Here is a 15,044-nt window from a genome sequence, read left to right on the forward strand (position 1 = left end):
AAAACTTAGCCGGGCGCAGTGGCTCACGCCTGTAATCTCAACGCTTTGGGAGGCCGAGGTGGGCGGATCACAAGGTAAGGAGTTTGAGACCAGCCTCGCCAACATGGTGAAACCCCGCCTCTACTAAAAATACAAAAATTAGCCAGGAGTGGTGGTGGGTGCCTGTAGTTCCAGTTACTCAAGAGGCTGAGGCAGGAGAATCACTTGAACCCAGGAGGCAGAGGTTGCAGTGAACCAAGATCACACCACTGCACTCCAGCCTGGGCAACAGAGGCAAGGCTCTGTCTCAAAAAAAAAAACACACACACACACAAAAAACAAAACAAACAAAAAAACCTTAAGGCCGATACTTTATACACTTTTTTTTTTTTTTTTTGAGACAGAGCTTCACTCTGTCACCCAGGCTGCAGTGCAGTGGTACAACCTCAGCTCACTGCAACCTCCACTTTCCCAGGTTCAAGCGATTCTCATGCCTCAGCCTCCCTAGTAGCTGAGATTACAGACACCTGCCACCACACCCGGCAAATTTTTCTATGTTTAGTAGAGACAGGGTTTCACCATATTGGCCAGGCTGGTCTCGAACTCCTGACCTCAGGTGATCTGTCTGCCTTGGCCTCCCAAAGTGCTGGGATTACAGGTGTGAACCACCGCGCCTGGCCATTTATATGTCTTTTGATTTCATTTTGCATAGCATTTCTGTTGCATTGTTTTTAATGAAATCATTGGTCCATTTCAGAATTGGACATCTTTTTAGAAGTCCTTCACCACAGATAGCTTGAGAAGCCCTGCTCTGGACCAGTCCTGCTACTCAAGGTGGAGCCAAGGGAGCAGCAGCGTCGGCATCCCCCAGAAGCTTGTTAGAAATGCAGAGTCTCAGGCCCCTCCTGGCCCCACTGAGCCAGAGTCTACATCATAACAAGATGCCCAGGTGACACCTGTGCACTTTGCAGCCTGAGAGAAGCCCTCCTGGGCTCTGCTCTTCATGCAGTCCTGGATTTTACCACTGGGCAAAAAGAACTTCTCGGGGGATTAATTTTCCCAAACCATCGAGCACCTCGAATAGCTCTTTTAGCTTGCTTTAAGATCTCACACTAAGCCTGCCAAATGGAGTGACTCTGCTGTGCTGGTTACGTGGGGGAATGAGCCTCTCAGTCTGAACTGGTGAGGGCAGGCTCTCCAAAAAACATGGGGAAAGGAGAGATTCCTGGCCATAGCGAATCCCCAGATATTCCTCCTAGGACTCTGCTATAAAGTCCTCAGATTAGCCCTTCATGACAAGGGCCATGAGAAGGTGTGGCAAGCTTGGACTTTATGACACATGATGTGGGGGGTGATCCTGGCTCCCGGGGCTGCTGAGGCTGCATACATATGTGCTGTGGTGGTCGTCCCTCCTGCTGCAGGCCCAGCCTTGTCCCACCTACACCTTCTGCCAGGGAGCATGAGGAGCCAATGAGAATGTGTGTCTCCCCTACTGACAGTCAGGACCAAACCCCGGCCTGCCCCTTCCCCTCTCCCCAGGATCCAGAAGCCTGAAATCGGCAACAAGAATCCTGGGATAACAGGCAGTCAAGATAGGAGAAGGAATGAGAGCCTGGAAAAATCACAGAGGAGAGTGAAGGAGATAATGCTTTGGTTACAACCCCCTTTACCCATGGGCACCCAACAGCCTGACCAGGGGGGCATGGGGAAAGCAGGAAGTGGCATGGGAAGATTTAAAATGGAAATGTCCACAAAGGCATGGCCAGTAAGGCAAAGGAGTGAGATAGGCCGTGTATAAAGAACAGGGACTGTGGGGACCCGCCAACTGGGGGATGAATGGCCCATGTACAGGGTTGCTCGGCCCCCGCCAGTCATCTCAGGCCTAATATGACCAGATTCTGATTCAAAGGAAGCTGGAAACACAGATTTTTATGCCTAACTTTTTAAAATAAAGTAGAAAAATAAAGATGGGAGTCTCACCATGTTGCCCAGGCTGGTCTCAAACTCCTGAGCTCAAGGGATCCACCCGCCTCAGCCTCCCAAAGTCTTGGGATTACAGGTGTAAGCCATTGTGCCCAGCCAATGCCTAACTTTTAAAATACTATGCAGTCTAGACCAGGCATGGTGACACATGTCTGTAATCCCATCATTTTGTGGGGCTGAGGTGAATGGATCACTTGAGGCCAGGAGTTTGAGGCCAACCTGGCCAACATGGAGAAACCTCGTCTCTACTAAAAATACAAAAAAAAATTAGCCAGGCATGGTGGTGTGTGCCTGTAATCCCAGCTACTTGGGAGGCTGAGGCACAAGAATTGCTTGAATCTGGGAGGCAGAGGTTGCAGCGAGCTGAGATCTCACCACTACACTCCAGCCTGGATGAGAGAGAGAGACTCTGTCTCAAAAAATAAATAAATAAAACACTGTGCAGTCCAAACCAAATGTGTCTGATATGGTTTGGCTGTGTCCCCACCCAAATCTCATCTTGAATTGTAACTCCCACAATTCCCAGTGAGAGGAACCTGGTGGGAGGTGATTGAATTATGGGGGGGGCGGGTCTTTCCTGTGCTGTTCTCATGATAGTGAATGAGTTTCATGAGCTCTGATGGTTTTAAAAAGAGGAGTTCCCCTGCACAAGTTATCTCTCTCTTTGCCTGCTGCCATCCATGTAAGACATGCCTTTCCTCCTCCTTGCCTTCTGCTATGATTGTGAGGCCCCTTTAGCCATGTAGAACAGAAAGTCCAATTAAATCTCTTTCTTTTGTAAATTTCCCAGTCTCAGGTATGTCTTTATCAGTAGCGTGAAAACAGACTAGTACAATGACTATCAGTTAAATCTGGCCCAAAGAAACAGTTGGCAACCCCACATAGGAAGTGCTTGCCCAATGCCTCACGGCCTCAGCCTGCACAAAACCACCCACAAGGGTGAGGAAGCCAGTGCTGCACACTGCCAAGGCTCCCACGCTGTCTCGCCTCAAGGAGCCTGCAAAGCCATCTTAGCAAAGAGCTTGTATCCATAAAGGAAGCATTCTGCTGCTCTGAACTATCATAAATGCCACACGTTTTTAATTAGGAAAGGAAAAATAAAGAAAAACCATCAGTACTAAGATAGGATTCAAATGGCAGTGGCTCATCAGTTGGGCCCTCACACTCAAGTCATCTGTAATGTATGCCCCACCCCTGAAAATTCTAGTCATATGATGTATGGCATTTATCTGATCCCTTTAAAAAGCAATATTGGCCAGTTGGTTTCAGCCGTCAAGCTTCAAGGCACTTCCTTGGGCCATGGCAGTGGCCAGCGATGGAGAAGCAAGCTGTCAGATGCCCAAGATGCATTTCCTTCCTCCCAGCACTAGGCTACCAGGAAGAGACACAGGCCTCTAACTTTAGGGTTAGCATTAGTGTCTGGAATGCTCCTGTCTGCTGGTCTCCTAGGTGCTCTATGTTATTACTGATCCATAGAACAGAAGTCTTAGACTGATGACACACATCTCCCTGGGCTAGTCTCTCTCTTACTCAGGGGAGCTGGGTGTCTCCAGGGCCCGGGTAACAGGGTACTCAAAAGAAATCCCAAAGGAAGGCTGCAATTATACTGAGGTGCAATACAAGAACCCACTCTCTTTACTGCAACAAATGCATGCATTTGAAAAGCCCAAGTGCTGACATCCAGCTACCAGGCCCCCAGCAGTGCCTACCCCACAGCGAATGCGGTCCGGCTGCACCACCATCAGGTTCCCAGGTGAAGTCACCGTCGGCAGGTTCTGCTGCTTCGAGTAGGAAACAACCTTCTCGTCCTCAGGCTCAGTGTCAGTGACTGAGTCACAGCCAGAATCTACGAAATAGAGGACACCGCTAAATGGGAACGGCACGAAGGAGAACTGTGGACATGTTCCACCCCATGAGAGCCCCAAATATTGCAAAATAGGAAACGGCTCTGAATGTCAAACCAATACAAGCAGAAGGGACTGACTCAGGAAATCATGAAAGGGGACCTAATGAAGACAAGCCAACCAGCATGTAGGCCACAGGGCAGAATGACAGCAAGAGGGATGACAATCATGGAGGGGAAGGCCAGAAAGTCTGAGGCTGCAGGTTTAGTCTTAACCAATGGGTTTCCGGAAGCTTTACCTGCAGACTTCCTGCAGGGATGAAGAGGAGTGAGGAAAGGAAGAAGGCCCCTTCCCCTTAGGTGGGTTCAAGTAGGGACTGTCCACTTAAAGGTCATTCTTGGAACATCAAGTAAAACCTGCACTGTCCAGAAAGCCACTAGGTCTCAGGGTTATGGCTAGCCAATGTATCCCCTCTGGAAGCAAAAGTGAAAAGCAATCATTTTCAACAAACTTTAGATAAATCTAACCAGGCTCCACAGGCAACACCTGTACCACGGAAAGATTGGAGCATGCACAGAGTCAGGGCTGGTGAGCAGGGGTGTGCAAATGTGTGTGGTATTGGCACAGAATGAGATGCTGCTGAGAACCTACCAGAGCTCTAAGGCAGGGGCTCTTAACCAGAATCTGTTAATTGATAGACCTACCTCTGAGGTTGTGTGCAAGATTGTGTGTGTGTGTGTGTGTGTGTGTGTGTGCATGCACATGTGTATGCATTTGCTTGCACTTTTCTGAAGATAGTTCAAAGCATTCATCAGATCCCCAAAGAGGGACAGAATCCCAAAATGGTTAAGAATGGTTGAGAGGGCTGGGCGTGGTGGCCTATAATCCCAGCACTTTGGGAGGCCAAGGAAGGCGGATCACCTGAGGTCAGGAGTTTGAGACTAGCCTGACCAACATGGTGAAACCCCGTCTCTACTAAAAATACAAAATTAGCCAGGTGTGGTGGCACATGCCTGTAATCCCAGCTACTTGGGAGGCTGAGGCAGGAGAATCACTTGAACCTGGGAGGCAGAGGTTGCAGTGAGCCAAGATTGCACCACTGCACTCCAGCCTGGGTAACAAGAGCGAAACTCCGTCTCAAAAAAAAAAATAGAATGGTTGAGAGGAGAGAGAAGTTTCATCAGTCTATTTTTTGGGTTTGCTCATATTCATTCCTTAACCACTTATACAAGCAGCCAAATGTGTTAGGTACTTGAGGGAACCCGAGGACGAATCAGACACTAACCCTGCCTTCAGAGAGTCCATCATCTAAAAGGACAGGAGAGGTGAGAAGCAAGGGTTAGTTTGGCTGATTCCCGCAGCCTGGTTTCCTGGAAGAAAATTGGCCTCTGCAGAGTTTGTGGCAACTGTCCTGGTAGAATGCTAGGGTTACGAAACAGCTGCTGATAGGCACCCTAGAAAGCTGTAACCACAGGCTTTCACCCTAGACCCCAGGTCATGCTAGGAAGAGGCTGTGCTTCCACAACCATAAAGGCCGAGTTGGGGGCAGGGCTACAGGGCCTCAGTACCACCGTATCCTATTGCTGTAACTATAAGACCCTGACCCCTGGCCTGCTCAGGCCAGCAGAGGGGCCGGGGCTTCTTCCCTAGCCATGCAGCTTAAAATCTCAGTAGCCTACAGTGGAGGTCCCATCCCAGAGCCTGGCATCTGACTGCTGAATGTCTATGGGCTGCCCTAGAGAGCAACAGGCAATGAGGCATGTACTCTTGCCACTATTCCCCCTCCATGATTTTTCCCAAGACATGCTACTCCAGAATGCCTATTTGAATGCCGCCAGATCTTTGTCCTTGTCTGTACGTCAGGCAGAATCTAGTGTTAAGAGGTAGAGCAAAGGACCCAGAGTGTTCTACGCAAGGCGATATGGTTTTTAGCTGGGCATCAGAACCATCGGTCTCCTCCAACTCTCCTTTCTAATTCTCCTGGCTCCCCCCTCAATCCCTGCAAAAACTAACACAGTAGGCTGCCATTTTCTCTGCTGAATATGCCCTTCCCCACACCCTTCTCTCCTTGACTGATCACTTCTAAAACAGCCAGGGCCCATCACCCTGGACAGAGCTATACATGCCACCCAAGGAACCCTCACTCAGCACAGGAGCTTGTAATGGAAAAAGCCAAAAAGATCAGGGACAATTCATAGTCTTCTTAAGGATTTTATGAAGTTTCAGTTAATTATTATTAGATTCCTGGACATACCATTTTAAAAAATATTTCTGAGGTTCTTCTGGGATGAGAAAGTAATCCCATGGACTTGAAACATTCAGTTACTTAAAATAGAAAGAAGCTCCTTGAAACTATTTCTTGCTCCAGAATTTTTTAGATACTATTCTGAGTGGCCACAGTGGCTGGAGTGGCTCAAACTCTTGCCAATTACCTATTCTAATATATCACACAGGTATAACCTCTTTGGGATGGACCCCAGTGCAGTCTACCATTGTTTCAACAAAGACAAATCCTTTATTTCTCCCAAATTACTGGCCCACTAGTCTATATTTCAAGAAATTTTATGAAACACATTGAAGTGAAAAGTCTACGGTAAGAATTCATATTAAAGTGAGAACTCTGTGCTAAGAAAATCTCAATGCAGCCAGGTGTGGTAGCTCATGCCTGTAATCTCAGCACTTTGGGAGGCTGAGGTGGGAGGATCACTTAAGGCCAGGAGTTCAAGACCAGCCTGGGCAACATAGTAAAACTCTGTCTCTACCAAAAAAAAAAAAAAAAAACTTAATGCAATTTTAATAGAAAAATATAAAGTATTGAAATTGTCTTTAAAGAAGTAAAAAACCTGACTAAATCAATAACCATGAAAAAAAGTAATAACCATGAAAAAACACTCCTCAGTTTTAAAATAATATTTAGAGTAAAAGCCACACAACCTTCTTTGAATTGAATTTAACATTTTATTTGGGACAATGTTCTTCTTTATAATACTAATTATTTCCTACCCTGGAAAACTCCATTTATATAGGTATTACGTCTTCTAGTAAAGTTTTAAAAAATAATAAAGGATAGTCCTATTTTATATTAAAGTTATTAAAAAACAGAATGGACAGAGCAATTGAATACAAGAGATGGTCCAGAATTAAGGCTTCATTCCCATAAAAACTTAATATGGGATTTTAAAAAGCATTAAAAACCAGTACAGATCTGTTCTGCGAAAGACATTGTCAAAAGAATGCAGAGATAAGCCGTCGTCTGGGAGAAAATATTGCAAAAGACATATCTAATAAAATACTTGTACCCAAAATATACAAAGAACTCTTAAAACTCAACAAGCAGAAAATGAAAAGCCTGATTTTAAAAAAGAGCAAAAGACCTGAACAGACACTTCACCAAATAAGACACATGGATGGCAAAGAAGCCATCTGTATATCTTGAAAAGATGGTCCACATCATATGTCATCAGGGAAACGCAAATTAAAACAGCAATGAAATAGCACTACAAATCTATGAGAATGGGCAGAAGCGAGAACACTGACAACACCAAATGCTGGTAAGGAAGTGGAGCAACAAGAACTTGCATCCTTTCCCGAGGTTCTTCTCCTTTTCTGGTAGGAATGCATCCTTTGCTGGTAGGAATGCAAAATGGTACAGCCACTTTGGAAGACAGACTTACAAAACTAAACAAGCTTACTAAACAATCCAGCAATCATGCTCCTCAGTATTTACCAAAAAGAACTGAAAACTTACAGTCACACAAAAACCTGCACACAAATGTTTATAGCAGCTTTGTTCAAAACAGCCAAAACTTGGAAGTGACCAAGATGTCCTTCAGTAGGTGAATGGATAAAGTGCGGTACACCCAGACAATACAAGACTATTCTGCACCAAAAAGAAATGAGCAGGCAAGCCCTGAAATGCCATGGAGAAAACCTGAATGCATATTACTAAGTGAAAGAAGTCACTCTGAGTCAGGCATAGTGGCTCACCCCTGTAATCCCAGCATTTGGGAGGCCAAGGTAGTTGGATCACCTGAGGTCAGGAGTTCGAGACCAGCCTGGCCAACATGGTGAAACCCTGTTTCTACTGAAAATACAAAAATTAGCCAGCCATGAGGCCAAGAGGCTAATACAAAAATTAGCCTCTCATGAGGCTGAGGCAGGAGAATCACTTGAACCTGGGAGGTGAACGTTGCAGTGAGCTGAGATTGTGCCACTGCACTTCAGCCTGGGAAACAAGAGCAAAACTCCATCTAAAAAAAAAAAAGCCAATCTGAAAACACACTGTATGATTCCAACTATATGACATTCTGGAAAAGGCAAAACTATGGATCACTGATTGCCAGTGGTTAGGAGGAAAGAAAGAATGAATAGGCAGAGCACAGAGGCTTTTTAGGGCAATGAAACTACTCTGTATGATACTATACTGGTGGGTGCATGTTATTAGACATTTGTCCACACCAATAGAGTATACAACAGTAGGTGAATCCTAATATAAACTCTGGCCTTCGGGTGAGTGATAATGATGCATCAATGTAGATTCATCAGTGGTAACAAATGTGCCACTCTGGTGCTGGATGTTGATGGGGGTGGGAGGAGGCTGTGTATACGTAGGGGCAGAGCAGACATGGAACTTTGCATGCTTTCCACTTAATTTTGCTATGAACCTAAAACTGCTCTAAAATATAAAATCTACTCAAAAATATTAGCCAGGCATGGTGGCATGTGCCTGCAGTCCGAGCTACTTGGGAGGCTGAGGTGGGAGGGTCGCTTGAGTCCAGGAAGTGGAGGTTGCAGATTATGCCACTGCACTCCAGCCTGGGAGACAGAGCGAGACACTGAGAAAAGGAAAGGACAGGATAGGACAGGACAGGACAGGAAAGGAAAGGAAAGGGAAAAGGGAAAGGGAAAGGAAAGGGAAAGGAGAGGGGAAAGTGAGGGGTACTATTTAGATTCTTCCTAATTCTTATAACTCCAAAATAAAATTTAGATGGATTAGAGATTAAAATGCAAAATAAATAAACAAATTTTAAAAATTAAAAAGAAAATACATGTGAACATTTTATCAGTGGTTTGGGAAAATATTTGTTAATCAAACAAACAAAAATCACAATCTAAATGAGCAAGACTTGATAACATAAATTTAAAACTTTAGTAAACAAACAAAAAACTAAAATCAAAATGCTGTAGCAGCATCATTCCTAATAGTCAAAAGGTGGAAACAGCCCAAATGTCCATCAACTGATGAATGGATAAACAAAATGAGGTATGTCCATATAATGGAACATTACTCAGCAATAAAGAAAAATAAATTTCAAAACAATATGTTGTTTTATATAAATAGAGACACATTTTCTTATTATAATAGATAAATAAGGCCGGGCGCAGTGGCTCACACCTGTAATCCCTGCACTTTTGGGAGGCCGAGGCGGGTGGATCACCTGAGGTCAGGAGCTCGAGATCAGCCTGGCCAACACGGTGAAACCCTATCTCTACTAAAAATACAAAAAATTAGCCAGGCATGGTGGTGGGCGCCTGTATTCTCAGCTACTCAAGAGGCTGAGGCAGGAGAATTGCTTGAACCCAGGAGGCAGAGATTGCAGTGAGCCAAGATCGCGCCACTGCACTCCAGCCTGGGCAACAAGAGGGAAACTCCATCTCAATAAATAAGTAAATTAAATAGATGAATAAATAAAAATGAATGATGTACTGATACATGCTACAGCATGCATGAATCTTGAAAACATTATGCTAAGTGAAAAAAGATAGTCATAAAAGACCACAAATTATATGATTCCAAATATATGTCCAGGACAGGCAAATCTATAGAGACAGAAAGTAGATTAGTGGTTACTTTGGGCTGGGGAGATTGGAAGGATTGTGGGACAATAGCTAAGAGGTATGAAATTTCTTTCTGAGGTGATGAAAATATTCTAAAATTGATTGAAAATACTCTAAAATGGATTATGGTGAATATTGCACAAATCTGTGAATATATGAAAAAAACATTGAATTGTACACTTTAAATGGATAAATTGATGGTATGTGAATTATACCTCAACAAAGAAACCAATGGCAGGCTGGGCACGGTGGCTCATACCTGTAATCCCAACACTTTGGTAGGTTGAAGCAGGTGGATCACCTGAGGTCAGGAGTTCAAGACCAGCCTGGCCAACATGGTGAAACTCCGTCTCTACTAAAAATGCAAAAATTAGCCGGGCATGGTGGTATGCGCCTGTAATCCCAGCTTCTCAGGAGGCTGAGGCAGGAGAATCACTTGAACCCAGGAGGCAGAAGTTGCAGTGAGTCGAGATCGCACCACTGCACTCCAGCCTGGGCAACAGAGTGAGACTCCGTCGAAAAAAAAAAAAAAAAGAAACCCATTGGCAAATCACAAACAGTTTAAAAATTTGAAGTAAAAATGATAAGGGGCTAATCTTCTTAATATATGAAGATGTCACGAAATCTCTTTTAAAATACCCCAAGACCAATAAGAAGACAATTCATAAAAGAAGGAATACAAATTACCTCCCCATTCAAACAAATATCATTCATTCTCACTAGTCATCATGAGAATGCAAATGAAAATACAATGCTGTCTTGCTATTTTAGCTTTTCAAATTAGAAAATTCTGTGAAGTACACCCAATAAACTTTAAACTTTAAACAGTGCAGGGTTTAAAGGTGACTGGAGGACAGATACTCCCCAGCTGCTGAGGGAAGTAGAAACTGCACAATCTTTCTGGAAAGCCATGTGTCCACACCCAGAGAAAGAGAAGGCCTTGAAAATGTTCACAGCTTTTGCCACATAATTCTATTTCCAGAAGTCTCTCTTAAGGAGGAAAATAAAAGTCCAAAATAAAGATTCTGAACCAAGAGGCTTTGCATCAGTGAAAAAACTGAAAACAACCTAAAAGACTATTAAAAACATTATTTTCAAAGAGTTCTAAGTGACATGGGTAAAAGCTTACGGCATGCGAAGCGAAAAAGCAGGATATAAAATTATATCTCAGATGCTGCAGGATTTCAATTATATAAAAAATGCATTTTAAAAGGTCAGAAGAAAATGTGCGGCTGGATTCTGCATGCTTCTTTTCTCTCTCCCTCCCTCCTTCCTTCTACCATTTTATGTATTTTAGTATTTTCCATAGTGAGAAAGCATTTCTTTGATAATGCGGGTAGGGTAAGGGAAAAAGTAGCAACTGAATCTATTAGCTAATCATTTTTTTAAAATAGGCACAAAACCAATGCAATCTATTAGCTAATCATTTTTTTAAAATAGGCACAAAACCAATGCAATCTATTAGCTAATAATTTTGCCCAAGAGCCCAGCTTGACACAAATGAGATTGATGCTAATAGTGCAGCACTTGGCAGATATTTCCCAGCATTCAGACAGGCCACACAAAATAAACAATTCCTTCCAGTAGGTCTATTCATTTAGTCACCTTAGATAGCCACCGGCAGCTCACTCATTTCAGGAAGTTAGGCAGGATGTCATTCATTCTGCAGGGTTATTCTGGTGGCGCTGATTGACAAGCCACAGTGGCCTCTTCCACAATGCACTACGGAGAAGGCAGAGTCCCAACAGGGCCAGGGTCCAAGCACTTCAGCAGATTAAAAGTTTCCTTCAAAGGAAATGCCCACTCAGACATAAGCACTGCTCTTACCCACCTGACAGAGTGGGGTGGTCTCAGACCTTCCCACCTGAACATGTAGATCCCTCTTGGACCACTTCCCGCTTTGAAGATAATACCACCTTTGCTGTCCTGAGACTCAAATAATAGTGTTTGAGCGAAGGTACTCTGAAAACCCCAAGGATCCTCCTCAGTGTAAAGTATTATTAAGATGCCAGTAGCATCCTCACTGCTTTAAAATTTCACAATATCCTCTCAGCTTTTATGAAGTCTAGAGAAACTCTGGAGAAATGATTGAAAAAGACTTTCTGTGTGCATCTGGTTCTTCAAAGTGTCATCTATAAAGGATCCATGTAATAAATACTCCTTGAATTCTATGGCAGGAAAAGTCTGTCTCTTCAGAGAACTTGAGTGCTTTCTCTTATCAGACAAAAGGAACGAGCGAACATTGGTATATTTCACCTTTGGCCCTTGCTCGGTGACAAATTTGGTTCTTAGCCTCTTTCACACTCCTGTCCAGGTCCTTGGTCTTGCCTATTTCTCTTTTTTATATTGTGTTTAATTTTTAAGACTGCTTCAAATACTTTGGAGATCCAGTCAGTATATGAGTCACTGTCTCTCAAACCAGTGTCTGGTCTGCAGAAAGTCCTTAGATACGTTCTTTATGAGAATCGGTGTCTGGGCTCTTCATTTAGATCATATGCCTTTTAAATGGGATGCAAGAACTTTTCAGATTATATGAATGACCACGTTATAAAGGGGGTCCTGCCACAGGAGTCTGAGCCTGTGTTTGTGTCTGCAATCTCTTTGCAGGTAGGTCATGCTATGCTAAATGTCAGAGGTTACTGAGGAAAGAAGGGGGCAGGATGATATGGAAATGAGACATTTGTGCCAACTGAACACAAGGAGATTTTCCTGTACACTACTTTAAATAGAGAAATGTGGTGGGAGATCCAAGCCCCAAAATAACACAGGGGAGACGGAGCAAGACTCCCCACAGATTGGCGAGTACCACAGCCTCCACACAGTGCACAGGACGCTGCCACAATAAACCAGCATCCTCTATGACAAAATGAACGTGGTCGATTTGCATTTTATTTATTTTATACCTGTATTTGTGTCTTGTTCATTTGTTTTGCTTTCGGAGTTGGGAAAGAACAATAAACATATAGAATTAAATATGTATGACTATAGAACATACAAATAAAAAGAGTTAAATAGGCCGGGCGAGGTGGCTCATGCCTGTAATTCCAGCACTTTGGGAGGCCGAGGCGGGCGGATCACAAGGTCAGGAGATCGAGACCATCCTGGCTAACATGGTGAAACCCCGTCTCTACTAAAAATACAAAAAATTAGCCGGGCGTGGTGGCAGGCGCCTGTAGTCCCAGCTACTCGGGAGGCTGAGGCAGGAGAATGGCGTGAACCTGGGAGGCAGAGCTTGCAGTGAGCCCAGATCGCACCACTGTACTCCAGCCTGGGCAACAGAGTGAGACTCCATCTCAAAAAAAAAAAAAAAAAGAGTTAAATATGTCTATGCATATTTAAACAACATCAAAATCATTAATTAGTAGACACTAAAGCTTCATAATATTTATTTCCTTTAAGGGGAATCTATACACTATTTGGGTCTGAAAAAAACTGTATGAATTTTAAATGTAATAAATATATGTATGCATTTGGACCCACAACTAAGCTACATGGAGTAGCTAGTGCTAGGTAAGAGCTGGTGACAGTCATTATTATTACTTATAATGATAATGATCAAAGTTCCCATTTGTTAAATATTATGGTGGCTGCTCAATAGTCCTAATCTCATTTAATCCTCAGAACAACCCTGTAAAATAGGAATCAATGCTTATTCCCATTTTATAGATGAAAATCCAGTGCCCAGAAGGAATGAAATTACCCAGCCAAGGTCAAGCAGCAGCACGGAGCAGAGGTAGGAATCCACTCCCCACCCCCAGGTGCCACTGCCCTGCCTCCCTTCTACATGTGGCCCAGGGCAGTGGAAGGTGGTATCACTTCCTATTCCTGCTCTGGGGTTGTGACTCTGAAGTTCATGAGACACAACCTGGAGCTTTTGCTGTCACTGACGCCTAAAGGTGCTGCCTTGTTCCGAGCAATGCTGCCCTGGTTAGGTATGCTGTGATCTGCCACCATGGCAAACGGGCACATTCCAAGGATGGGGTTTAAGTTAAGAAATATTTCATGCCAATGGAACCATCCATGGTCTTCCATGCCCTAGTGGCCTCCAACCCAAGGCTGCACTCTCCCATTTTCCAACTGAGCTTTCACACCACAGTGCTCACTGCCTCTTTTCACTATACAATGTCTGGTACTCAGTTGGCGCTCTGGAAGGGGTGTGGAAAAGAATGACGTTTGCTGATCTTGGAGAATATTTTTCAGAGGACACAAACTACTATTGTAAGGTAGTATTAAACCTTGAGAAATGCATAAACAAGCATGGTTCTTAAAAACAACCAGAACTGCCATTTCTTAAGCAGTTACAATATGCTAGGAACTACGCAAAACACAACATAAATGATTTCATTTTATCACAGCAACTAGACTGGTATCATTCTGCACATTTTACAGCCAAAATCTAAATACACTGTCCAAGTCACCCAGTGTGTGCTGTAAGGCAACCTGACAACAATTTAACCAAACCCATGCTGTCATCCATCTGCCAGGGTTTCCCATACCATGAACCATGCACCCTGGTGAGACCAGGATGATTCTAGAGTGTACAGCATCAAGTTGGATGATAAAGAATTTTTTTAAGAAAAAAAAGAATAAAAGTGTACAGCAAACATTACAAAACACTGAACCACACATTAAGAAAGCAGTCCGCTTTCAAATCTTTCAGTTCCACTTAAATCAAAAAGAAAGACTTCAACCAGTAAAAGAATGCCTTCAACACCTCTTTACCATGCATTTCTCCTTTTGCGCCATAGAGGGAACAGGGCCTTAAGCCCACAGGCTTCTGTAGGAATCTGTATACCACAGAACTTAATACCAATGTGTACTTTTTATTATCTATATTTTTATATCTAACTTCTATCTATATCAGGAGATACTGGTTTTTTCATGTAGAGTGGCAAAGTTTCCTTTTAAAATATACTTACTTAGAAAACATGAATTGACTTAAAATATTAAGTTAATAACACAACGAAAAAATTTTGGAAAGAGCGGTGATGGCTGCGCGACATTGTGAAAGTAATTAATGCCAATGAATTGTATACTTTAAATTGGTTAAAATGACAAATACTCTGTTACCTACATTTTACCACAATTTTTAAAAATTAACCGCATACACCAAAAACTGCTGAGTTGTACACTTAAAATGCATGAATTGTATGGTACATGAATTTAAGAAAATAGTAGCACTATGGTACAAACATAAGCCAAAAATGAGGTTGGTGGTTCTCAAATGACTGAAGTTTGGGAAATGCTGCATTATGCTATTTTGCTTCCATTTTGTTAAACTAATTATTTTTTAGTTTAAATAAGGTAAAGTCAAGGTGGGAAGGCAGGATGAAGGCCTGTAGCATAAACATGCTGGATTCTTTCTCTAAGTTTTAGATACAAGGAAAAAGAAAGTGAGCA

At 43.2% G+C, this 15,044-nt stretch overlaps 1 protein-coding gene across 1 annotated transcript in view; it reads right to left on the minus strand.

Moving 5' to 3' along the window:
* The window catches only part of PIK3AP1 (phosphoinositide-3-kinase adaptor protein 1), a 128,920-nt gene that overhangs the window by 62,254 nt on the left and 51,622 nt on the right, over positions 1–15,044 (minus strand). The window contains exon 3 of the mRNA XM_004049870.5: positions 3,672–3,808. Coding sequence (XP_004049918.3) covers positions 3,672–3,808 — 137 coding nt within the window. The remainder of the gene's footprint in view (positions 1–3,671; positions 3,809–15,044) is intronic.

The sequence above is a fragment of the Gorilla gorilla genome, chromosome 8, assembly GCF_029281585.2.
Source record: "Gorilla gorilla gorilla isolate KB3781 chromosome 8, NHGRI_mGorGor1-v2.1_pri, whole genome shotgun sequence".
NCBI lineage: Eukaryota > Metazoa > Chordata > Mammalia > Primates > Hominidae > Gorilla > Gorilla gorilla.